The 26324-nt window shown below is 39.4% G+C and overlaps 2 protein-coding genes across 6 annotated transcripts; both read right to left on the bottom strand.

Moving 5' to 3' along the window:
• Positions 1 to 1053: 1053 nt before the first annotated feature.
• Positions 1054 to 16995, bottom strand: LOC137005404 (centrosomal protein of 164 kDa-like). Of its 5 annotated transcripts, none has more exons than XM_067366272.1 (29): positions 16825 to 16995; positions 16315 to 16443; positions 13408 to 13519; positions 13089 to 13329; positions 12718 to 12828; positions 12544 to 12609; positions 12313 to 12390; positions 10137 to 10238; positions 8913 to 9968; positions 7880 to 7936; positions 7711 to 7773; positions 7545 to 7612; positions 6548 to 6943; positions 6372 to 6458; positions 6102 to 6285; positions 5944 to 6018; positions 5347 to 5469; positions 5125 to 5268; positions 4938 to 5021; positions 4762 to 4830; positions 4473 to 4669; positions 3660 to 3827; positions 3216 to 3390; positions 3010 to 3117; positions 2572 to 2668; positions 1954 to 2190; positions 1825 to 1870; positions 1630 to 1734; positions 1054 to 1452 (listed from the first exon to the last, which is right to left on the bottom strand). In XM_067366272.1, the coding sequence occupies exons 2-29, from the start codon at positions 16394 to 16396 to the stop codon at positions 1356 to 1358; spliced, it is 4428 nt and encodes a 1475-aa protein (XP_067222373.1). In that variant the 5' UTR covers positions 16397 to 16443; positions 16825 to 16995; the 3' UTR covers positions 1054 to 1355. The 5 variants fall into 5 exon arrangements, with proteins under 5 accessions (XP_067222373.1, XP_067222376.1, XP_067222374.1 ...); XM_067366275.1 differs by having other exon boundaries at positions 3216 to 3348; positions 3666 to 3827; XM_067366273.1 differs by having other exon boundaries at positions 16315 to 16426.
• A 3318-nt stretch (positions 16996 to 20313) lies between these two features.
• On the bottom strand, positions 20314 to 25949 carry socs9 (suppressor of cytokine signaling 9). Its single transcript, XM_067366311.1, has 3 exons — positions 25911 to 25949; positions 25747 to 25813; positions 20314 to 22884 (listed from the first exon to the last, which is right to left on the bottom strand). The coding sequence occupies exon 3, from the start codon at positions 22713 to 22715 to the stop codon at positions 21231 to 21233; it is 1485 nt and encodes a 494-aa protein (XP_067222412.1). The 5' UTR covers positions 22716 to 22884; positions 25747 to 25813; positions 25911 to 25949; the 3' UTR covers positions 20314 to 21230.
• Between the last annotated feature and the right edge of the window lie 375 nt (positions 25950 to 26324).

Genomic DNA, 26324 nt, shown 5'->3' with positions numbered 1-26324 from the left:
TGGTTGGTTCATCCGGATGTTATATAGCCAACCCCTAAGGTCAGTCACCTTACATTGTTGATATTAGGTCTCGAGGATAGGCGGAAGAATGGCGTCATTCAGGTAAGACCGTGGTGACGGTCTGAGTGAGGTCGAAATAGATCCATTACGATCATCACAGATCATTCTGATATTGATAAGATTAAACCTGACCTGAACGCAACACCATATTAGATAAGTTAAAAGTAAAAAGAGAATATAAATGAACTATTCATGAAATCATATTCATAGTATTTCACTTAGCAAGTATGGCTATACCAAAGACTATAGAATAACACAAGACGTGTCACTCGTATTGTTTTGAATGGGAGAAAGTGTAACGCGCAATATGGCGGAATAAGTCCCGCCTTCTAAATAAGAGCCAATCGCCAACTGGTAAAGTCATTGCGTCACTTCAGCGGCCGTTAGAATCACCGGTTTCTATAGAAAGTCAGACGCGCGCCTCCGAAGAGACACGCATTTAGGTCTGCGCATGCGCATTAGCTTGATCCAGCCTGAAAAATAGTTTTTTTTTTTGTCATGATTCAAGCGTTTAGAAACTAAAATTATGAGCCGGTTGTTGTTAGATTTCATTGGTGATTTCAAATATGAAATTTAATCACAGATTAATCGCAGAGATAGGAGCTGCATGATGCCCAGGATGCCCGAGAGGCGTTTCAAAGATGGCCGCCGAGTGAAATTACTTGTCTTAAAGGGACTTTGGCTATACTTAAGTCAGGGTTATTATAGTAAGGGTACGTTTACACGCGGACATGTGACAACATTGTAAAAACGATCCCAGTTCCCATGGATCACTGAAAATGAATGAAAACGCTGTATTCTGCTGCCAGGCCAGTTGATGGCGATGTCACTTTGTAAAGAAACACTACGCACCTGTAGACTGAACATGTAATGCACATGCGCATGGCGTCTTCCTTTATACAAATTCATGTTTTGATAGTTTACATGCAGACAATAACAGTATCATTTTCAAAAACTTGCACTTCAAAACCCGTTTTCAGAAGTTCGCGTTTTCAAGCCCCCTTCATCTCTTCACAGGTGTTTGATAAAAAAAAAATCCATTCATGGCATTAACAAATGAACAGTTAATTAGCCAATATCTACTATCCAAATCACAAAACATAAAAATGAAGAAACTCACACCTGCAACAAGAATTAAATTCATTTATTTGTTTACAAAAATATTGTACAAATGAGATCTGCACACAGCTATACAAATAAAAATGTAGACAAACGTCCTCACAGTTCATATAACCGCTCATGATCTTCAGCTGTCCTGAGAAACACAATCTCCTGCAGGTGTTTATTCAGCTGCTTCAGTAATGATGGACTTTAATCTGGTTGTTGTCGTCGAGGCTGAGCTGAACTAACCCACCGCTGCTGGACACGCTTCTGAGGTTCGGGAACAGAGGACTGTGTGTGATGCTCAGGAAAACAGCATGAGACACAGAGCATGAGAAATACAGTGTTTGTGTTCAGAGGAGAAAGTTGGTGATGATTCTCTGAGCCCCTCAAACCACCTGAACTTCTTCAGAAACAAGTAACACATTTTCCTTGAGGAAAAGCAAGCATCAGGCCCTGTAAGGATACATGTTGCGGTTTTTCCGTTGAGCCTCCAGCCAGCGTTTGTTTCCTTCAATCAGCCCCTGCAGCCGCTGACCTTCAAACTCTGCCGATGGACGCAGACTCGACAGACTGCACAGACACACACACAAGGAAGCAGACACTTAATATATGACTGTGGAAGACTGGTGTGTGTGTGTGTGTGTGAGTGTGTGTGCTCACCTTGGTGGTGTGTATCCTGAGTAGGTCATGTGAGCTCTGCTGGTTTCTGTGGAAACAGAGATGATGTTCAGATGACGAGCAGGTGATGACGAGTGTGTGTGTGTGTGTGTGTGTGTGTGTGAGTCTCACCTGCGCTCAGTCCCGACCAGCGGTTCTGCAGAGATTCTGTGGGTCTGTGTGCGAGTCCGTTGGACAGCGAGTGGGTGGGGTTTACAGGCCACGCCCACGAGGGATGGGGTGGTAGAGGTGTGGTCAGAGTGGGCGGAGCCTGTTTGTGGGTCAGTGAACCCAAAGCTCCTAACACAGAGTTCAGCTGACCCGAGATCAGCTGCAGAGAGTCGGCCAATTGCTGCACCTTCACTGGAACTGACAGACGATCAGACACTCGTGAATCACTGCATGAACACAAGCTCTCGTGTCTTAAAGTGCCCCATGATGCTATTTTATAGTTTTGATTTCTCCTACAACAGGTTTACATGAATCAAGTTCAAAAACACTTTAATTTTCTCATAATATCCACTGCAGCATCAGCTCTTTTCTCTCAGTGTCTGAAACGGTTCGATCACAGACAAGTTCATTTATCTGAAATTTGACTTTTAAAACTTTGCAGAGCTTTTCCATTCACAAACAGCTTTATTACACATTACATGAAAGGTAATATCCGAAAAAAGCATAATAGGGGCACTTTTGTGTGTGTGTGTGTGTGTGAGTGATTGAATTGTGTGTATGTATGTGTGTGTGTGTCACCTGTTCCCTCCGGGCTGTAGATGCTGCTCATCTCTGACTCGGTCACATCAAACGTCACTTTCCGATCAGCTGACCTCTCAGCGTCCTCACATGACACCTGGCGCACACACACACACCCATATGAACCTCAGAGTCACTTCAGCAGCAATTTCACCATTTCATCAGAGAAAACTATCAGCAGATACACAAACTCACAGTTCTTCACCAAAACCTGAGGTTTATTGAATTTGTTGGTGTTTTATGTAACAAAATGTCTTTCTCCATTTTCAGGTTTGACTGTAGTAAAATTAATAAACTATTTGGTGAAAAAAATGATGCCTGAGGGAGGCTTGTCTTTACATTTGTGTTGACAAGTAACAAAACAAGTGGAACATGACGTCTGAGGACATCTGAAGAGCAGTCAGTGTGTGTGTGTGTGTGTGTGTGTGTGTGTTGTACCTCTTCAGTCAGTGATGTTTCGAGCTGGTTGAGTTTTTCCTCCTTTTCTTTCAGTAGCGATTGACCCTTGTGAAGCGTCTCCCTGAGCTCGGCTAGGTCCCTCACCTCCTACACACACACACACACACACACACACACACACATTATGGGCTTCTCTGAAGGTAATAATGATGCAGAAGCAGCTCTGTCTCTGAACACACACTCACCTGCTGCAGATTGTGGTAGAGCTGCTGTGACGAGCTCCCGGGCACGGGGTCCTTCAGACTGCTGTGAGTCGCCCGCAGCGCCGCCTGTCTGTCTGACACGTGAATGCTCTGCCGCTCCAGAAACTGCCGAGCCCTGAGGAGAGACACGCTCTCATTCCACATATACCTCCTCACACTGAGAGAGAGAGAAGAGAGTAACACACACTCAAACTCCATTGAGCTGTCATGCTTTTTAGCATTCGTAATAGTGACCTGCGTCAGTTACAACCATTTAAACTCGACAATAAATGAAAATTCACCCTATTTTCTAAATGCATCTTATTTGGATAATTCATCTGTGCACGTTTCAATTTTCTTCAAATGTTTTGACGTTGTGCATCCTGCTTCAGAATTTGTCCAAAAGGCATCAGGAGCACTAGACAGGCAGCTCACTATAGGACTCACACATACTCGTCTACACTGGCATCGCTGTCGTCTCCTGACCGCAGCACCGATGGTTCTAGATCCTCCAAACGCAGGCCATTCTCTGTCTTTCTCTTGCTCTTCTTCTGCTGGTCTTCTGCTCCTCCCTGCTGGTGATCCCTCTCAGTTCTGCTCCTCTGCTCCAGTTCACTGCACACAAACATAATCACCAGGTTATTTCTACATTTTTGTCGCCGATTGGCGTTTTCTAGGCAATTTTAGGCACTAGAATAAAAAAAGAACAGGAATGCACGATCAGGGTTTTACTGATAATATTATGCATATAATAAAATAGACTATTACATATATGATGCTATGTTGGTTGCTATTACACATGGGCCACAAAATTCCTGTCAAACTAGCTTATGTAACCAGACAGAAAAATGTGTTGCAGCATAATAATGTATTTTAAAAAGTAATATCACTCACTTATATGTTTTTACAGTAAGGTTGTGCAGTTTTGGGGTAAATATTGTACTTTTCTATTTGCCTCAATTTATAATCATTTAAATACATGCATTTACATAAAATAGCAACATTTCTCAATTTCATTAACAGTGATAACATGAAAAATGTGCCATGGTTTAATGGAAGATTGCTGCCATCTACTGGAAAACAAACACTTTTAAAATTAAAATAACATGAATTTTCAGCAACAGCCACTAGATGGCAGCAGAGGATTACTCAATGGCAAGTTTTCATTTATATTTATGTTTAGACAAGTGCTGCCAAATCAATTAATTTACGATTAATCGCATATAAAAGTTTGTGTTTATGTGTGTGTGTTTGTGTTACCTGACTCTGGAGCTGAGCTGCTCACATCTGTCCTGCAGGAGTGAGACTCTCGTCTCCAGCTGCTGTCTCTCCTCCATCATCCTGCTGTTCTCTTCTCTCTGTCTCTCTCTCTCCTGTCTCTCTCTCTGAAGATCTGCTCTCATCTGCTGCAGCTCCTCCTGGAGATCATCCCGTTCCTTCAGCAGCCGAGGGAGAGACTGCACAAACACACAAACACACACATTCATACACACTCCTGACTGTATCAGGCAGGACTGTCACACACACTCACAAACACACACACAAACACCTCGAATCCTCTATGAATATCCTCCTCTTCCTCATACAGCTGCTGTCTCCTCTTCTTCAATTCTGATGCCTGATGATCATAATAAACAGCACTTGTAAAACTGTGATGAACAATTAATTTCATGTGAAGTAAATGAGACAAAAACTAATATAATGAATAAAAACACTGTTCTGTACCTTTGACTGAAGTTCAGCCTCTTGAGTTTGAAGTTCTTTGGTTTGTATCTCCAGCTTCTCCATCCACTCCTGTAACGCTGCCTCCTACACACACACACACACAGCGGATAAAAATGAGTGTATGGAAACACAACATAGCTAGTGTTTTTTTCGTTTCTCTGTGCCTGTGTGTGAGTGTTGAGCTGACCTTCAGTGAGTGTGTCCTGCGCATCTCCTGCAGCTGTGTGTCCAGTGTGTGCTGTAGTTTGTGTAGTTGTGTTGTGTGTTTAGAGCTCAGAGTGTCTCTTTCCTCCTGAAAAGAGTTCAGCAGACGCTCCCTCTCCCTGCTCTCCTACACACACACACACACACGCGATGAGATGACACACTTCAATAATAACACAGGTGTGTGTGTGTGTGTGTGTTGTACCTGCTCCAGGTGTGTTTCTCTGAGGTTCTCTAGTTCATGTCGATGTTCCTCTTTCAGTTGTTCTAGTTTCCTCCTGTGATCCCTCTCAACTTCTTCACGGACTTCCTGCAGCACATCTGTGAGCTGACACACAAACACACACACACGCACACACACACACACACACACACACACACACACACACACACACACACACACACACACACACACACACACACACACACACACACACACATTAACACACTCCAGCTACTGCTGCACAATTAAATTCAGGATGAAACTGAGGTAGAAGCAGATTCTGTCACGTGACATCTCAGGGTGTAACAAATAGAGAATAAATGTAGGGCGGGACTTCGTTCTGTGGACCAGTTGTTGATTAGATGTGGGCGTGGCTCTCAGATGTGTATGCAAATGAGGGGCGGGGTTTAAGCACACTAAATTATTGGAGAATTCTACATATGTCACCAGAGAGAAGACTGACGCTTCACTGAAATATCTAGTTATGACAAAATACATCCGTAAACCACATAAAAAAAGTGTGTGTGTGTGTGTGTGTGTGTGTGTGTGTGTGTGTGTGAGTGTGTGTGTGGGTTGTACCTCTCTCTGGTACTCGGCTAAAGGTTGTTCTGGTCGTGGACTCCTTAAATTCTGCTGTGAGTCACTGAGTTTAGCCTGACAAAACACAACAGAGTGTTAAACACACAGACAAACACACACACACAGACACACACACACACACACACACACACACACACCTGTATTCTGATGGAGGATAGCTGCTCCTCCTTCTTCTCTTGTAGCCGCCTCCTCTCAGCCTGGAGCTCCTCCTCTGACTCCTCCCTCAGGCGCTCAAGATCCCGCCTCCTCTGAGTCTCCGCTCTCTCCCGCTCTTCCTCCAGCTCTGAGCGCAGCTCCTGGAGTTTCACCTCATTCTCAGCCCTGCACACACACAGGACATACATACGGTTGATATAAGGTGTGTGTGTGTGAGAGAGTGTGCTGATGTCGAGTGTGCACGTGTGTACCTGAGCTGTTGCAGTTGTGTGTGCGTGTCATTGTTCAATCGCTCTTCCTCGTCTCGTCTGTTTTTTAGTATCTTCTCCTTCAAAACCCTGAAACACACACATGATGTGACGTGATCCATGTCATGTGAACGTGAGTATGTAAACATGAAAAGTGCTCGTGATTCATTGGCGCTGACCTCAACTGCTCAGCACTTTCCTCCTTCATCCGGCGCTCCTCGTTTTCCTCGTCCTTCATCAGAGCTTCTCTGAGCAGCTGCAGTCTCCTCTGCGTCTGCTCCATCAGTCTACTCCTCTCCTCCTCCATCTGCCTCTCTGCGTCTTCCTCCAGTCTTTTCCTCTCCTCTTCATCACGCTTCCGCCGTTCCTTATCTTCCTGAGCTTCTCGTCTCTTCTCCTCCTCTCGTCTCTTCTCCTCCGCTCTCTGTGTTCTCTCCTGATAACTGGTGTCGGTTCGGCCACGGGCAGTGGGTGGTCTCTGGTCATGTGATGTCCTGCTGATGTCATCTGCAGGCGTGGAGGCGTCGGAACGTGACTGCGGCGTCTGAGCTGACGTCACGTTTTCAAGCAGACGTCTGAGACGAGACACACATTATCCAGTAAATGAATGTAAAGAAATCCAGGGTGATCAGAGATGGCAGAGTAAACAGATTCAGTTTTCAGTGAATCATTCATTCCGGAGTGTGTTTCTCTTTAAAACACGAGCTCTGCCACATTTGTTTCTGAAGAGCGTGAGCCCACATGCATTGCATCATGTGAAATACAGACTGAAACATCGCTGTATGGCCAGGTGATACGCAATCTACGTTTCTCGGCTGGATAAAGCAAACCAGCGTCTCACTAGTAAAGTTTTGAAGGATGCGAATTGTAATCAAGGTAAAGACGATTCAGGAGTCGTACAGTAAGTATGCGCAAGTCCCTTATCTTGATGTGCAAACAAACCATGTATGTGTGTTCTCGACGCACTGATCGCACAATGTAAACACACAGATGCTTTTCAGTACGTTGTTTTCCACAGGATAATATTTGGATTTGTCATGCGTATGTTGCTGTGTTTAGAAATTGTGAACATGTGAGGGTTCATTTGGCTCAGAAACAATGTGCACCTAAGAGAAATACACACTGAATGAATATTTCACTCATGAGTTGCATCATCATCATCATCATCATCATCACCTGTCTGCAGATACAGAGACATCCACACAACTGTCCACGTCTCCCTCTCCCTCCACTTCCTTCCTGTCCTGAGACACACAGACAGACAGAGAGACAGAATGAGCCTTTAAACCTGTAGAGTTGTGTGTGTATTTGTGTGTGTGTGTGTGTGTGTGTGTGTGTGTACCACTGCAGGCGTCAGATCCAGCAGATCAAACACATTCTCTGAGAGTTTGGAGTGGAAACCAGCCTGAGGAAACACATGAAGAGTGAAATTATGAGACACAACCCAGACATGTTTAATAAATGCATAAATGTATATATGAATGATTGTTTGTGTGTTGATGATGTCATACCTGCACATTATCAGCGGATGAGAGCGACGCCACCGCTTCTTCACCAGCCTCAGATTCCTGTCACGGCACAGGATATGACATCACATACTTGTACAGCAGCATTAACACACTGATAACACACACACAGCAGTGAGTGTATGTGGGAGAGGAGGATGCTGGGAGTTTCAGCTCCACTGCAGAGAGGAGCTCTGATTGGCTCCTGACTAATGAGATCAGACACGCATCAAAATCTGCTCCTCATGGGTGCTTTTCTCCTCCCATGAGCCTTAGTGTAATGTCACATGACCGTTGAGACACGCCTCCTCTCTGCAGCGACACGCTACAGAATGACTGAACAAATCACTGAACAAACAAATCAATGAATGAACAAATGAAGACACAAACACAAACACTGAATAACACTATAGAATGAACAAACGAATCACTGAATGAATGAACAACACTACAGAATGAACGAACAAAAAAAAAACACTGAATAAGACTGCCATAAGAATGAGACCGAATAGTCAATATTTAGGGGCAAAAATGCACCTGTATGAATTATATTAGTGATATTTTTCTCCAATATCAGCATGAAATGTGATAAGAAGTTAATATTGTGAGATTTGTCGAGCTTCTCCAAACACACATTAGTGTTTTGTTGCTGAATGAATCAGCCTTTTTGAATGAATTAATGAATCAATGATCCATTCATAAAGACAGTTGCTTGTTTTGTTCATGAATGAAACAGCTGTCTGAACGAATTGGTTGAGTGAATAATTCAATGACTCACTCAATAAAACTGTGACTGGCGGTTTTAGAAATTATATTTAATGTATCATTTCATTTTTAAAAAAACATTTCAATATTCAAAATATTATTTTTAAAACCACAATCTCAGCATTATATATGCAATTGTAATTGCAGTGTAACTAGTGAAGGGCATAAACACAGGCAGGGGGTGAGGTATATCAGACAGGCGGGGCTTATGTGCAGGGGTGGGGCATATGAGATGGGCGGGGTTTGTGTGCAGGGGCGGGGCACTCAGTCCTACCTCACTGCACACTCGATTCCACTGAGGCATAAACTTCCCTGTTTTAACGTGTGTTATTTGAGGGCTGTCGTTCTGAAAGCGTTCGATCTCCTCGCTGTCTCTGTCGCTCTGAGCGTCCGTCGGCTCTTTGCTGATCTCTTCACTCTCTTTCTCCTCTTCCTCATGTTCATCTTCCTCTGTTTCCCTGCGTTCTGAAAGCCTCTCCATATGGGAAACGCTTCTCTCTGCCTCTTCTTCAGTGTTGATCTCTTCTTCCTCCTGCCTCTGTTCTTCTCTTCCAGACGTCTTTCCATCACCTTTGCTCTCCCTCTGTTCTTTCTCGTGTTCAACTTCCTCTTTTTCATTGTGTACGGAAAGCCTCTCTTCCTCCTCCATATGGGAAACGCTTCTCTCTGCCTCTTCTTCAGTGTTTATCTCTTCCTCTTCCTCCTGTCTCTGTTCTTCTCTTCCAGACGTCTTTCCATCACCTTTACTCTCCATCTGATCTTCCTCGCATTCAACTTCCTCTTTTTTACTGTGTTCTGAAAGCCTCTCTTCCTCCTCCATATGGGAAACGCTTCTCTCTGCCTCTTCTTCATCATTAATCTCATCTTCCTTCTGCATCTGTTCTTCTCTTCCAGCCGTCTTTCCATCACCTTTACTCTCCATCTGATCTTTCTTGTGTTCATCTTCTTCTCTTTCATTGTGTTCAGAAAGCCTCTCCTCCTCCTGACAGGAAGCACTTCTCTCTACTTCAGTGCCTTTCTCCTCTCTCTGTGTTTCATCCCGTTGCTTGTCTCCATCATCTTCACTCTCTGTCTGATCTCTCTGTTCTTCCGTTCTCTCCTCCATATGGTTCCTCTGCTCCTCTTCAGGACTGCTGAATCGCTCGATCTGCTCATCGATCTCATCGCTCTTCTCTTCGTCTCTGATCAGTTCGTTCTCCTCTTCATCTGACTGTTTCTCCTCCTGCACACCGTCACTCTTGCCTTCAGTCATCAGCTCGTCTTCTGCAGCGTTTGAGGTCAGAGGGCATGAAGCGGCTGTGGAGGGGAGGTGACGTCCACGCAACGAGTCCTTGCAGTGGAGGGATGGAGTTAGAGACAGACAGACAGACAGACAGAGGGGCTGTGAGGTCACATGCAAACCCCTCAAACAAACAGACGTATTTTAACAAAGACACACAGATAAACACTGCAGAAGAGGAGCAGACAGAGACAGACGCACAGAGAGACAGACGGGTACCTCTGAAGGCGGTTCTGGACTGTGATCCCTCGATAAGGCCAAATCCTGTAGTTCAGGTTCTGTTCTTTCTTCAGGAGGAATCGTCCCACTGACCTCACTGTCCTGAAAGACACACACACACACACACACACACACATTTACTTATCTAAATTGGGACTTTGCATAGACTTTTATTGTTTTTATATACAGCTAGCTATAAATACTATAACCTAACCTTAAAGGCCCCGAAATACTTCAAATGAAATCGATGAACGAATTGATGTGACTTCATTTTGAACCAAATCAAGGCAAAACAAAGCTCATTTTGGGAGTTTGAAATGGCTTGCCAAAGCGAACTCTCAGGAAAAGTTCACTAAAGCTGCAAAACACTTTTGGTCTGTAACGATAACGTAATAGGAGGTGTGCACTGAGGCGCCACCTTCTTTCACGCAGAACTCTTTTTTCGTCTATTGAGTCCTTCAAGGTAAGATCTCCACGGGTGAAAACATGAACACACTGGATAGCTGCTTTATAGTAGAAAATGAAGTTGTGCTTCTGATGAAATGAGGCACTGATAGTTTTTCATGTTTGATACTGTCAAAAAGCAATCTATTGAATAAAATGCAATATAAATAAATGTGAAGTGACTTTACTGGAGTGCCAATTTGTAGAGCTTGTGCTAACAAACCCATATTGTTATGATCAGATCAGCTTTCTATAACAAAATGCTTTCTGTTTTATCATTTTTGTTGCATTTATTTTGCTACTGCAGGGCTCAACGCTAAGGATTTTTTTCTTCAAATTTTTACTTGCCCCGCAACAAAAAATTTATAAAAGTAAAAGACAAGAAAATGGGCCTATACAATAAGCATAGTTATTGTCTTTGTTACATTTAACCTCAATAAATAGGTATACGACACCAAAAGCTATTAGATTAACTCACTTATATTTTAAAAATTGTTAGACAAATAAACAGTAAGTAATAAAATAGTAACAAATAATCAAATTACGAGTAATAGCATAAATAAATACAACAGAACAAACATATAAATTAAATAAATGGGGCTTTTCAAGTTTTTCATGTAGGTTTAAACAAGATTTTCAGATACAGAAATTGTAATCTAATGTACAACTATATAACTATAGAATATATTAAACTTTATTAAAGTTAATCAGTCAAGAGCAGTTACAGATGCATAAAAATGTTTTTAATGTTGAAAATATAAAACGTTAAATACTGTTATTTGAAATTATTTAAAGAAATGAAAACACTTTAAATGTGAAATTAAACCTGCCAGTAGGTGGCAGCGAATCACTGTTAATGAGCGAGTCATTGAGATTCACCCGATTCATTCAAATGGCTGATTCATTCAGGAAGTGTTGCTCAGAGACGCAAAACAATTCTGTGGACTTTGGAACTATTTTCGTTGGCGAAATACAGCGAAACAGGCGATTTGGTGTCTAAAATGTAAGTCACTTGATATTAAGTTCTTGTTCATTAAACTGTATGCTGAATAAAATCAATATTACATTTGTAATCATGCTAATATTTGGAGAAAAATGGCACTATTTGTGTAATATTGGTTAACTATATTAAATTATATATATATGAAATATATACTGGGGCATTTTGCCCCTTATCTTGAATTCTGGGTCATTCTAAATGCATTTTAATAGACTAAATCACGCAGTGAAAGCGCACACTCTAAATATGCACGCACACTAGTCTAACCTACTAGACTACGTCACGTAGAGCATGCGTGCACTCAATGAGTGTTTTTGTTTGTTTTTTGTAAAGTGAGGGACATACTCGATAATATCAGATCGTTAAATCAACAATTACAATATCATATAGACGATATATAGCTCACACCCTACAGCACTGGCCCGATCGGGCAAGTGATCGTTCCGTCTGCTGTCCCGAGCATCGTTCACACTGGCCCCGGGCCATCGGGCAGTCCTTATTGTCAAGCCTTGGAGAGTGAGAGGAAAGCACACAGCACATATTTACATCTAAGCGTCGCTCTCAGCAGTGTGGGCGGCGTCAGATGTTCGATAACAGTACATCGCTGCTCACGTATTTTGAAACTTCGTTTTACCCCTAAACGAAGAACGAAGAAGAACTTTGCTGTGAGTATATCGGGGCCTTGTGTGTTTACACTTCTCCAGCAGGATGTGATGCGTTTATGGTGCTCACCTCATACTGGAGTCCCGCTCCCAGAGCATCCAGATCCAGATGGAGGTTCTTCAGCAGTCCGGATGAATCTTGCGGCCTCTAAACACACACACACACACACACACACACACACACACACACACACACACACACACACACACACACACACACACACACACACAGATTCCATCTAGCCTTCTGAACATCATCAATATGTAGTAGCCTTCAGGAGTGTATGTGTTTCAAATTCACCTCTTCCTCTGAGATCTCCTCATCTTCCTCAGCACTCCTGACAGCAGTGGAGCTCGACACGGCAGACTGATGCACAGCAGTGACAAAAACACATTTAATATTCATAAATCAGAACTAAAACATATTCAGAAGCTCCTTTAATGAAGCACAAATGATAGATTACAGTTGTTTTACCCCTAGAGAGGTTTTGAGCGGCTGGAGTCCAGATGAGATGCCGAGAGACCCTCTGAGAGGAGCAACAGGAGCTTCAGACAGACCCCGGAGAGGAGCGAGAGGAGCCAACACCTGACACACACACAGAGCATATTAGAATGATTTCTGAAGGATCATGTGACACTGAGGCCTGGAGTAATGATGCTATGACCACAGGAATAAATTACAGTTTGCTATATATTCACATAAAAAAACAGCTGATTTACATTGCAATAATATTTCACAGTTTTTATTGTATTTTTGATCAAATAAGCACTGATGAATCTCACAGACCCTAAGCTTCAGTCTGCTCCTTTAAAGTGTCATGGGACGTTGTTCTGAAATAAACTCACCCCTGGAGCTCTGACTCCCTCTAGGTCTTTCTTCTTCTCCTTCTTCTTCTTGTCTTTCTTCTTCTTCTTCTCTTTGTCTTTCCCCACAGCAGCGGCGGCCGTGGCCGGAGCGGTTCTGGTGTGTTGTGTGCGCTCTCGCTCCAGCACCACTAGTTGGCGGTAGTGATCGTCACAGGGATGATCCCACGTGGACTGACCCGTGGAGAAGTTGAAGTAGTACACTTCACCGGTGACGTCCTGACTGAACACACACACAATGACTTACTCACTTCCTGTCCCCATGTTAACCAGTGTGTGTTGTAATAGAAGCGTGTTTTACCATGGCTTCCACTCGGCCGGCAGCGGCGCCACCATCCCCTCTCTGGCCAACCACAGCAGCTCCGGCTCCCGCTGCGGGTCGATGCCGATCTCTACGGCGTACTCGTGGATTTCTGACATGAAATCAAAACCAACAAACCTTAATAGGTATTTAATATAAATGATTTATCGGTGAACATCACTATTGACTGAATGTAAAATGATATCAGAGTCCACAGCACAACTATAACAATAACGACACAGAGAATCAATATAGTTGGAATAACTTTCATAAGAATTTTTTTCAGCTGATAAACGGTAAAAACACTGACAGCCAATCCTGCTTTAAGAGTGTGAGCATTTAAAGAGACAGACGACAAAACTGCAGCTCTTATAATAAACCGAACAATATCATCCACTGGTGTAAACCCTAATTTAGTTATCGTTATAGTTATCATTCTTGGTGTGAATGGGCCTTTAAACTTTAATTCTAATTAATAAATACATTAATATTCAATATTAAATGTTAAGAGTGTGCCTGTCAAGATCAAGAACATGTGTGAGTCACATTTAAAAGTTAAAAGAAAGAAATAAGAAACTATGTTTTACAAAAAGAACATGAAGGCAATTTTAGGACATTGATGACATTATTTTCATGATGATTAAGAACATTCCAAGTAGTGCACATACGAAAAAATTACAATATATATTTTTGTGAATTGTTAGGTATTTTACTCTAGTATTTGTTGTCTGTTCTTTAGGCAGATTTTAATTTAAATTAATTTTGCTCAGAGAGGATGATGTTATTTTATTATTACTGATATACATTTATAGATTTTTTTATTAATATTTTGAATTACATTTTAATTTAAGGTGAAGTTATAGTACTTTTTGTTTGTTTTGTCATTTTTATTAATTTTTCTTTTTTTAAATGTGTATAGTTTTTTTTTTTAAACTAGTTTTTATCATTTCAGGTTTTGTTATTTTAGTACATAAAGTTAAACTAAACAATGATAAATGTTGACCATGTCTGTAACGTTGACTGTAACATTGACTATGACAATATAACATTGACTAACGGTATAAAACAATGACTAACGATATAACAATGACTATAATGACTATAACGTTGACTATAATGATATAATGTTGACTAACAATGAGAATAACTATAGAACAATAACTATAACAATGACTAACGATATAATGTTGACTAATGATATAAAAATGAGTATAACAATATAACAATGATTATAACGATAAAATGTTGACTATATTAATGAGTATAATGATATAACAATGACTATGATGATATAACATTGACTATATGACTAACGATATAACGTTGACTATAACGATGACTAACAATATTTAACGATAAGTATAACAATATAACGACTATAACAATATAACGTTGATAACAATGACTAACAAAATAACGCTGACTATAATGCACTGTACGCAGTGTAAGAGATACAATGACAATAACGATAAAACGTTGACTAACAATATAATGATAAGTATAACGTTAACGATGACTATAACGATAAAACGTTGACTAACAATATAATGAGAAGTATAACGTTAACAATGACTATAACGGTGAGTAATAATATTTAACGATAAGTATAACAATATAACAATGACTATAACAATATAACATTGACTAACGGTATAACGATGACTATAACGCTGACTGTAACAATAACTAACGAATAACTATATAACAATAATGATGACTAATGATATAACGTTGACTAGTGATCTAAGTATAATATAACAATGACTATTACGATATAACGTTGACTAATGATAACAATATAACAATGATTATAACGATGAATATAACAATAAAATTTTGACTATAACGATGAGTATATCGATATAACATTGACTAATGATATAACAATGACGATATAATGTTGACTATAATGATGACTATAATGATATAACTGACTATAAAGATGACTTTATAGCGATAAAAGCTAACTAATGATATAACGATGAGTATAACATTAACTGTAACAATGACTATAACAATATGACGTTGACTAACGGTATAACAATGACTAAAGATATAACAATGAATATAATGATATAACGTTGACTATACCTATAACTAATGATATAACGTTGACTATAACAATGACTAACAATATTTAACAATAAGTATAACAATATAACAATGACTGTAACTATATAACGTTGATTATAACAATGACTTTGACAAAATAATGCCGACTATAACAATGACAATAACGATAAAATGTTGACTAACAATATATCGATGAGTATAACGTTAACAATGACTATAACGATATAACGTTGACTAACGGTATAACGATGACTAACGATATAACGTTGACTAGCGATTTAAGTATAACAATGACTATTACGATGTAACGTTGACTAATGTTATAAAAATAAGTATTACGATATTACAGTGATTATTACGATAAAATGTTGACTATAACGATGAGTATTACGATATAACAATTATAATGATGAATATAACGATAAAATATTGACTATAATGATGAATATAACAATATAACTGACTATAAGGATGACTTTAATGATATAACATTGACTATAACGATAAAAGCTGATTAACAATATATAATATCATATTATAATTTAAAAACTAGCCAAGTATATTTTCTTTTATATCAGAATCATGAGAATAATATTTGTCTGATGAACATTTGTTTTTAATTGTCATGATAATAATGTCACAATGCAAAGACTGACAGGAGATGCAGTATTTTGTACAGTAATCAGAACATTCAATCAATGCCTGAAAAATCATCTCATTTATAAGTTTCACATAAAAGCATTAATGCGTTTAGTATGAATCTGATTCTTCTGTGTGTTTAGATAGACATATTCATTCTAATGACAGTTATTAATTATGATGAGTTATAATAACCTTGCTCAGATGGGATGTAGTTTTCATCATAGTCTTCCTCCAGGACCAGCTGATCTCCGATGCGCAGCCCCGTTGTCGCCATGGTGACGGCGGCGTGACAGGAGCGCGCGCACTGGGGCGGTCACAGGCCTTTAATTAATCTCACTAAATTACTCCAAATTAAAACTTAGAAAGCACAGCAAGTTGCTCAAATAACATTTAAGACTACTTAAAATTTAAATTACTGTTTAGTAAATAAACACGACACGGAAGTATGTGTGTTTACCACAGAAAAACGGTTGAATCGCTGCTCTTTGTAAATAAATATAAAAACGCAGATACAAATAGGGCTTTAGTTACACTCTATATCCAACAAAAATACATACTATGCTAACAGAGTACATTAAACGACTAAATGAAACAATCCAAGATTAGATTATCAGTAAATACTCTGTGAAAGCGAATGTCGTCTATGCTAAATATCTAACGTAATAATTATTGATCATTTAACGCGATTAGTTTAATCCTCACCTGTTCTCTAAACCTTCACCTTCAGTTCTGCAGTGTTTCTAAAGCATCTTGTGATTGTAGAGATCACAATATTGAGATATTGAGGATTTCAGATGATTTCTAAAATTCAAAACAGAAAGTTTAAAATCCGAAGCGCCTCGTCTCCATCACAGCAACCAGACAGGAACATGGCGGCGGCGGCAGCCGCGCTTCAAAATAAAAGCCCTCAACAACGATACATATTAAAGCACCAAACAAATTTGTAAATGTAGCATTTGTATGCGATCATTATTCTCATATGTGTGTGTGTGTGTGTGTGTGTGTGTGTGTGTGTGTGTGTGTGTGTGTGTGTGTGTGTGTGTGTGTGTGTGTGTGTGTGTGTGTGTGTGTGTGTGTGTGTGTGTGTGTGTGTGTATTAATATATAAATATAAATATAAATATGATTTCAGGTAAACAGAAAAGGCAAAAACAACTCTAGAGAGCCATAAAAGATACAACATAGTTTATTAATATGTGCTTTTGTTACACCATACACACCAATAAAATTATTCACACATGGCTTTAATATATCAGAAATACATGTGAAAAATGTTAAGCATATTAGGCAAGCCTTAAATAGAAAATAAATAAATATCAGTGTAAAAAAAAAAGAGAGAAAGAGAGGCAAGCTGCTTTAAGAACAAAAGTTTGTGACATTCATGATGGTCCTCTGGAAATCACGGTAAACTGTCGACACAAAGCAAAACGCACTGACTGTTTTTACATCAATCCAGACTTGACCAGCAAGACACATCTACATGTAAAAAAAAAATCCCTACAGAAACAGCTCATTAACATTATAAATTAAATGGTTGTTTAATGTTATTCAATCATCTCAATAACACTGCAGCACATGGATGCAAAAAAAAGATGCTGATTTTGTCGTTTATTGTATCCAGATAAATGAAGTTGGCCCCTTTGATTTAAAACTCAATGTTCTCTTCTTCTAACAGCATTGAACATAATTTTTTTTAGAAGAGTTTTAAATAGACACACAGTTAAGAATGTTTGAGGTTACAAAACATGGTCGACAATGATCATATAAAATATAAAATAAACCACTAAAACATGCCTTGGGTGATTTACATTCATATGTATTGGCCATGAATGAACATTAAAAACAAGAAGCAATGGAGTGGAATGAATGAATGGCATCCAGATGGAAAATTGAAAAGAATTATGTCATTTCTCAAATCAAATAAAACACTACAGAGATGCTCTTCTCCTTTAACGTCATTTGTGCAGACTCATATCTGAATACTCAACACTAAATGAAATATGCCGAGAGCCAATGAGAGTGAAAACATTGAGCCTGTAATCTAAGAGAAGCAGAACTGTGGATTTGGTCTATTCTACTAGCCTACGAGCTCAAGAATTGGTACGGTTATCCGTTCTTGGATTAAACATCACAGGGCAAATGCCTATCTGTCTTTGATAAGTGTGCTGTGAATAAATGAGCATTTGTTGAGTCAAACATGCAAGCGAGAGTACACAAGAGATTATACTGAGATGGTCCGTTACCTGTATTATACTCCATTCAATCTGATCTAGTACAGCATTAGAAGCCAATCCAGATGAATATTAGCACCAGTTTTCCAGTGTAACTTTACTCCAGTGCACTGTTGGCTTTAGCATGCAGTGGCTTGAACTACCTGTGTGCTGCGAGACCGGTTCTCCTGGCCTGCTTGAACTTGTCTGGATGAGTGACTCTACAAAAGTACTGATTTTACGAAGGCAAGAAACAGTTCAATATGCCTCTGTAAAACTGAAATGTTTTTCAAATACCACACACTGCAGTATAGTTTCACTCACCACAGAAACAAACAAACCTTGTGCATTGAAGAACGATAACTATAGCGATAATAACTATAAAGCTTTAGTAATCGCTCCAAATCTAAGAGAATTTCAAAGTTCACACCAACTATAACGGAGGAACGATATCGAAGGAACCACTTTCAGAGCGATTTATTTCCAGCTGATGAACGATAAAAACATTGACAGCCAATCAGAATCCATCCGAATTTACAGCACTTAAAGTGGCAGATGACAAAAGTGCAGCGTTATTATAATAAACAGAACAGATAGATGCTAGTATAGCTGTCATTATAGTTATCACTATAGTTATGCTTGTAGTTAACGTTATAATAATGTTACAGTCATCGTAATAGTCAAAGTTTTAGTTAACATTATTTTGTTACTGTCAACGTTATAGTTATTGTATTTATTATTGTTATTGTCAATGTTATTTTGAGTTACATTGTTATAGTCATCGTTATATCATAATTGTTACATCGTTATAGTCATTATGTCAGTATAGTCATTGTTACAGTCAACACTATATCGTTAGTCATTATATTGCAAGTCATCGTTACAGTCAACGCTACAGTCATCGATGTATCGTTAGTCAACGTTATATTGTTACAGTCAACGTTACAGTCATCAATGTATCGTTAGTCAACGATATATCATTACAGTCATCGATGTATCGTTAGTCAACGATATATCATTACAGTCAACCTTACAGTCATCGATGTATCGTTAGTCAACAGTATATCGTTACAGTCAACGCTACATCGTTATATCGTTAGTCATCTTTACAATCATCATTATATTATTAGTCAATGTTATATCGTTATAATCATTGTTGATATCTTTATAGTCATTGTTTTATCGTTAGACATTGTTACAGTCAACATTATAGTCATTGTTATATTGTTAGTCAACGTTATATGGTTAGTCAACATCATATCGTTATAGTCATTGTTATATCATTAGTCAACATTATATCGTTATAGTAATTGTTATAGTCATTGTCATGTCGTTATAGTCATCATTATAGTCAACGTTACATCGTTATATTGTTATATCATTAGACATTGTTACAGTCAACGTTATAGTCATTGTTATATCGTTAGTCAACTTTGTATATCATTATAGTCAACGTTATATAATTATAGTCACTGTTATATCGTTAGCCAATGTTATAGTCATCAAATCATTACATCATTAGTCAACATTATATCGTTATAGTCATCGTTATAGTCAACTTTATATTGTTTTGTGCTCATTTTGAAGTATTGCATCAGAAACAAGTGTTGGAAATGGCAAATTTCAAACAAAAAATTCAAATAAAGTTTGAGGAGGTTTTTGATGAAAATAGGGCTGCAACGATTAATCGCGATTAATCGTTTGCAAAATAAAAGTCTGTGTTTACGTAATATATATGTGTGTGTTCTGTGTATAATAATTATTTATATATAAATACACACACATTCATGTATATATTTAAGAAAAATGTTATATTTATATATAAAATATTTATGTTTATATGTAGTATAAAATATATATAAATATATATATTTATAATACATGCATATATTTCTAAACTTTATACCTGTATGTGTGTGTATTTATATATACATAATTATTATACACAGAACACATACATATATATTACGTAAACACAGACTTTTATTTTGCAAACGATTAATCGCGATTGCAGCCCTAGATGAAAAAGAGTTCATGCAAATAAAGAGAGATGGAAACGCATTAGCCGAATAAATTCTGACGTGGCAAACATTAATCCCACATGACTAATCGTAATCGTCTGTTTTCGCTGATGGTGTTGTAAGCAATGCATTTTCCCTCTCGGGGTTTGCCGTGGATAGGCAAGGGTCATGCGCGCTTTTGTACTGGAGTGTCGCAGGTTTTTCGGGCTTGTACTCTCACATGTGTGTGATGCTTAATAAAGTCGAGAAGAGTTCAGACAACTCTCGTTTATTGTATTGTTATTCATAAGTGTTTAGATGAACCCTTCACGAATGCTCGGTCAAAGTGTTTTATTCACCATTGGGTTACCAATACCGCCGTCATCCGCTCAAACAACTTGTTGGAAACGCACCTAATTCGTATTTGTCAAACGTGAAGATTCGCTTCACGTTTGGATGGAAACCAAGCTAATGTTATAGTCATCCTTATATTGTTGTTGTCAACTTTATGGTCATTGTTTATAGTCATCGTTATAGTTGTCATTCTTGGTGTGAATGTGCCTTAACTCCCAAAAGGGACACTTGTCTTGATAAAAAGGAGAAATATTCAAAAATAACAAACTCTTGCAGCTTCAGTGCAGTGTTAATCAGTTAATAACTCCAGTGCTGATGCAGTGAACCCTGTGACAGCATGCCAACATCATGACAATAAGCTAACAGCATTTTAAACCTCAAAAAATTAGTAGCATCAGAAAGGCACTCACGTCTTCACACCAGTCCTCTATAGTTGAGAGTGCAGCGATAAGAACCGGCGAAGTTGTCGTGGAACGCAGAGTAGTGGCACTTCTGGTCTTGTTTCCCGCCTCCGTACCTGAGACAGACGAGCGTCACCCACCCCGTCACTCCCACCACGTGTCCAGTCTGCGTATGCGCACACGCTGCTTGTAGTGGTACTCCTTCAGGTGCTCCTTCAGCGCGTTGGGCAGCGGCAGCGCGTTGATCCCGTCGTAAGTGGTGCAGCTGCTGATGGCGGCGCGGCAGATGTGCTGCAAGCTGAAGGGCTGCGTCCGGTGGATGGGGTTGGACAACAGCGGCTCGAAGAACATGCAGGAGTTGGGATCCTTGTAGTGCTCCAGCAGGCCGGTGACGGTAGGTGCGTGGAAAACGCTGGGGTCGTGCACGTCGAAGCTGAAGTTGTGGTTCCACTGCTCAATGCGCGCATGCAGCGAGCGGCCGTAGCGTCGGAAGCTGACGGAGAAGAGGTAGTCTTCTTGCGCCGAGTCACGCAGCAGGAACGTGCCTTCGGGTTTGCCTTCCAGAAGCGTCTCCGCTTGGTAGCGGTCCATAACACCCCAGTAGCAGGGCAGGTTGATGATCTGCAGCAGGTCGGGCACTAGGCAGTGGATGTAGTCGATTTGAGTGTGAATCCGATGCTGTATGTCTTGCGATTTGGGACTGTCCATTTGGACTTGGGAGGATGGAGACGCGACAGCGCCAGCTTCCAAGTCGAAATCAGACACCGCGGTTGATGCCGCAACCTCATCCAAGGTGTCCAAACAACTCTGCAGGAGAAGCTGGTGCAGCGTTGCACGCTCGTCTCCGGCTAACTCGTTCATCCCGTGAGCTAGCTTGGGTCCCAGTTTGTAGAGAGGGTTGATTTGGGCAGTAACCTCGAACGTGTGGATCTGGGCATTGGGAGGCGGCTCAACTCCTTGCTCGATGCTTATCCTTCGTCTTTCCCGTAAGCGGTCCTCCTCATCCTCCACCGGCGTCACAAGTGCAACAGGAGCGACGGAATCCAGGACGGGCGCTTGAGAAATGGGAGCCGTGTGCTGCTTAATGAGGTACCACTTCTGAGCCAGATCGGAGCCGGCGGGGAACGGGCAGCTGTCCAGCATGAGCTCGCTGATGTGGATCTTGCGGCGCGAGGAGGAGGGTGAGTGCGACAGGCCTTGGCTGTGGGTCTTGATGGGGAAACACTGGCCCACTGCGTCCTGGATCTTCTGCCGAAGCGTTCGGCTACTTCCAGATGACTTGCTGTCTGAGTCGCTGCTGAGGTCGGGCGAACCGAGAGATAGTTTGGCGGAAACTCTTTCAGATAGCAGGGATCCAGATGATCCCAGGACCTGCCGTCTCCTGTGCTCCCTCACCGGAGAGGACGAGCCACCCTCGCTGGACTCGTTCAGCAGATCGCCGTACTCGAAGCCGTCGCTCACAGGCCGCGCGGAGGTCAGGTCGTGCGATGGGTGGCTTTTCTTTTTCCCTCTCCCGGGCTTTCTCCTCCCTCCGTCTCTTCTCTCTTCAGAACGGCTCTGACGCACTTTCGGACGGGCTCCGCGCTCTCGCTCTTTCCCACGATCCCCTGCTTCCTCAGGCAGAGACATGATGTCTTTCTATTTTTAGTCTTTCAGTGACGAGTGAGAGACAAACGTCCGTCAGATACGAGTCATTTCACATTCGCTGAACGTCCTTTTGATAAATTAGCATTCGGCTGATTTTAAGTTCATCCAGAAACTAGTGACACAACGATCACGTCCAGACCATGTTTTGGATCTTTGGAGAAAACAAAGTGAGATAAATCAGTTTCCCCCTATTGAGACAAAACAAGATGACTTTTACAAACAACATTCATAAATCTGACACATCCTGAACACACTCCTGTTTTGGATAATATTCGTTATATTAGTGTTGTCAAAAATACCGACTTCGGTACCTATCGGTACTGAAATTTTAAAAACGTGACGCTTTGAGCGCTGTTGAGCGGATTCATAAACATCTCTGATTGGCCATTGTGTTGACGCGCTCATCGGATATGCCTGTGATTGGCTACAATGATCAACGCATGGGAGCATTTGAAAGCACACGGAAGTGTTTGAATTTGAAAGCGTTTTGAAAGTGGGAGCGCGAGCGATTGAAAGCAGGCGTCTAACAGTGGACCGATCCGCGATAGACGCCTGCTTTCAAATGCTCCCGTGTGTATCTGTGTAAGCGCTTAGTGAAGAGATTTAATTGATGACTATTTACAACGTTTTTACAGCGTTGATCATTGAAGCCTATCACAGACATATCCGATGACCCGTGAAAACAACGGCCAATCAGAGATGTTTACGAATCCACTCAGCGCTCAAAGCATCACGTTTTTAAAATTTCAGTACAGACTAGGTACCGAAGTCGGTACTTTTGACAACACTACGTTATATATAAACTAGAGCTGTCGATTTAATGCATTAACTTAATTATTTATTTATTAAAAATAATGCTTTAAAACGATAAAAGCATTTAACGCACACAACCTGCCCCAGACCAGACCTGTGTAGTTCGTCTTACATTTCATAAAGTTGATTGGTGATGAACGATTGTGAGTCTCTGAGCAACACAGAGCGAAGTTTTTAAATAAAACCGCGTTTTGAACGAATCAGGTGAATCAATAATTCAAAGACCCATTCATAAAGAGAGCCATTTACTTCAATCCTGAACGAATCAGCTGTTTGAACGAATCAAACGAATGAATTGACTCAATGACATAATCATTAAGACATTTACCGCCACCTACTGGCAGTTTGTTTCTTATTTAGAGTATCATTTAATTTAAAAAAATTACTTCATATTTCCATATTGATAAAAACCGGATGTGCCTCATATGTCCTAAAAAGTGAAGCTGCAGTCTCTTTGATCGCCCCCTGGTGGCTTGATGCAGTACAGGTCATAAACCTCACCCTTTCCATGCAAACGAACAGGAATTGAGTCAAAATAAATAAATTACGCTTCAAATAAGATTTTCCGAAAGATGGTTTTGGTAATTTAAGGTAGTTGTTATCACGCTGATATCTGTTCGTTTTTGTGATAAGTTTGATTTCTATAGCAATTTGATGCTATAGAAATGGGGCGTGTCATATTGTATTGGGCGTGTGAGTTGTGATTGACAGCTTCTCTGAGGACTGTTGGAGGTTCGAAGGGAGATCGAAGATATATAACCAACTATTAATTTTCGATTTCTGTGTTATTTCATACCAAAAAAATTAGTTGTTCAGCAGTAAACTGTACTAACCGACCTACAGGATCTGACGGATCACTGAACTTTTCTCTGTAACGTTAAATGTGGGCTTTATAAGCTAATTAAAAAAAAATGTATTAGTTAAGATAACACGCCTAACATTAGCCATGTCTAGAAAAAGCAGGTGATCATTATCTGGCACTAATTATTACTAATTATGTTACTAATTATTTTGATGGGTATAAGATAATAATTAGCAGGACAAAACTAATGATAGCCTACTCTAATTAATTACAGAGCACTGTCTACAACAATCAATTTCCTGTAACGTTAGTTTAACTTTATTTAAAATGGCAGGACCGTTTCTGACATTTTAGAGTTGTTTCTATAATTGAGTTTATCTACTGAATTTGCTGTTTCAAAAATATTTTTGCTCTAGAAACAGAATAGCTTATTATTTTATAGGTAGAATTTTATATTGTGTATAATTTAAAATACATCAATGATGACGCAGTCGTCTGGGTGGAAGTTCGATACCGCGACTCCAGCTCTACTGACGATTCCTTCTGCGCATGCCCAGGATCCAAACTGATGTTTTTGCGTAACATGTCAATGCCCATCGTCGTACGTTTTACGTTCAGTTCATTACAATGGAAGGAAGCGCCGTCACGGCGTCCATCTTTTTTTACAGTCTATGATAAATTAAAGGTAATTCACCCAATAATGGAAATACTGTCATCATTTGCTTATGGTCGTTGTTTGTGTAATAATTCTATGTTGAATCAAATAAAATACTTTTTTTCTCAGTCATATTTGATGTGTGATGATTTTGCGATTAATTAATCACCATATTGTGTAATTAATTAGACAAAAAATAAATAAATACTTGACAGCCCTAATTATATATATATATATATATATAATCATTTTATTGAAAAAAAGTTCAACATTCCATATTCAAAAACTAGCTACTACTTAACCAAAGTTAAAAAGAAAACTGAACATATAAAAGCTAATTTAAAATATTAATATATAATAACATAAAAATAAAAACATAATACTAAAATAATATTGGATTAAACACTCCTAATAATTAAATATCATCAACCACTCTAAAATCAACCAATTCATTAACATTAAATACATTTTTAAGAACATCTTTGCAGAAAACTATATGAAAGTTCATCAACATTACATGAATTCGACAGATTGAGAACGAGCATCTGTGAGACTCACAGTGAACAATATGAGAGACACTTTACAATAAACTACTACTGATTAACACTATTTTTATGTAACATATCATTTACATGCTAGTCACAGTACCTTGTAAGAATACTGTAGTATTACTATGGTAACATGTTAAAAAATGTGTACTGTTTTACAAGAGAAAATAATCAATTTAAGTCAGAAAGACGAACCTGAATCCTGACGAAAGGCGTCGTGAACGCGCGTCGGTGCTTCCAATGACAACGCGTCACTTCTGAACTGTAAATAACGCTTTAATAAATGATCTGTGATGGATAAAATCACTTTAATAAATAAACTTTAATCAAAAAAGTCGCTTTAACTTGCGCTAACTCACACAACCCCTGAGCTGCTGTATCGGTGACATCACTTCCTGTGCACGGCAGAGAAACTTCCGGCAGGCTTTTCTATGAAAATCGTTAGAAAATTATTTATTAAAACTATTACATTTATTTGATAGAAAATGAAATTAAAAAATAAGTTTATTTTTCTATAAAAAGTAATTATAATTATAAAATATTTAATACTTTTATGAAATCATTTTTTTTTTCATAGTGTGGTAATTAGTAGCTATATTACTGTCTTAGTGACAATATTAATAATAATAATAATAATAATAATAATTATTATTATTATTATTATAGCAATGGACGCTTTTCACAGTTTTACAAGACTATGGGATTTTAATTATTTATTTATTTTTAGAACAATTGTGTCTGAAGTTCAGGTTTAATTGTTGGTATTTAGCTGG

Source organism: Chanodichthys erythropterus, chromosome 17 (genome assembly GCF_024489055.1).
Source record: "Chanodichthys erythropterus isolate Z2021 chromosome 17, ASM2448905v1, whole genome shotgun sequence".
In the NCBI taxonomy this organism is placed as follows: domain Eukaryota; kingdom Metazoa; phylum Chordata; class Actinopteri; order Cypriniformes; family Xenocyprididae; genus Chanodichthys; species Chanodichthys erythropterus.
Note: the sequence above shows the minus strand (reverse complement) of the source record. Positions and strands in the feature narration are given on the sequence as shown.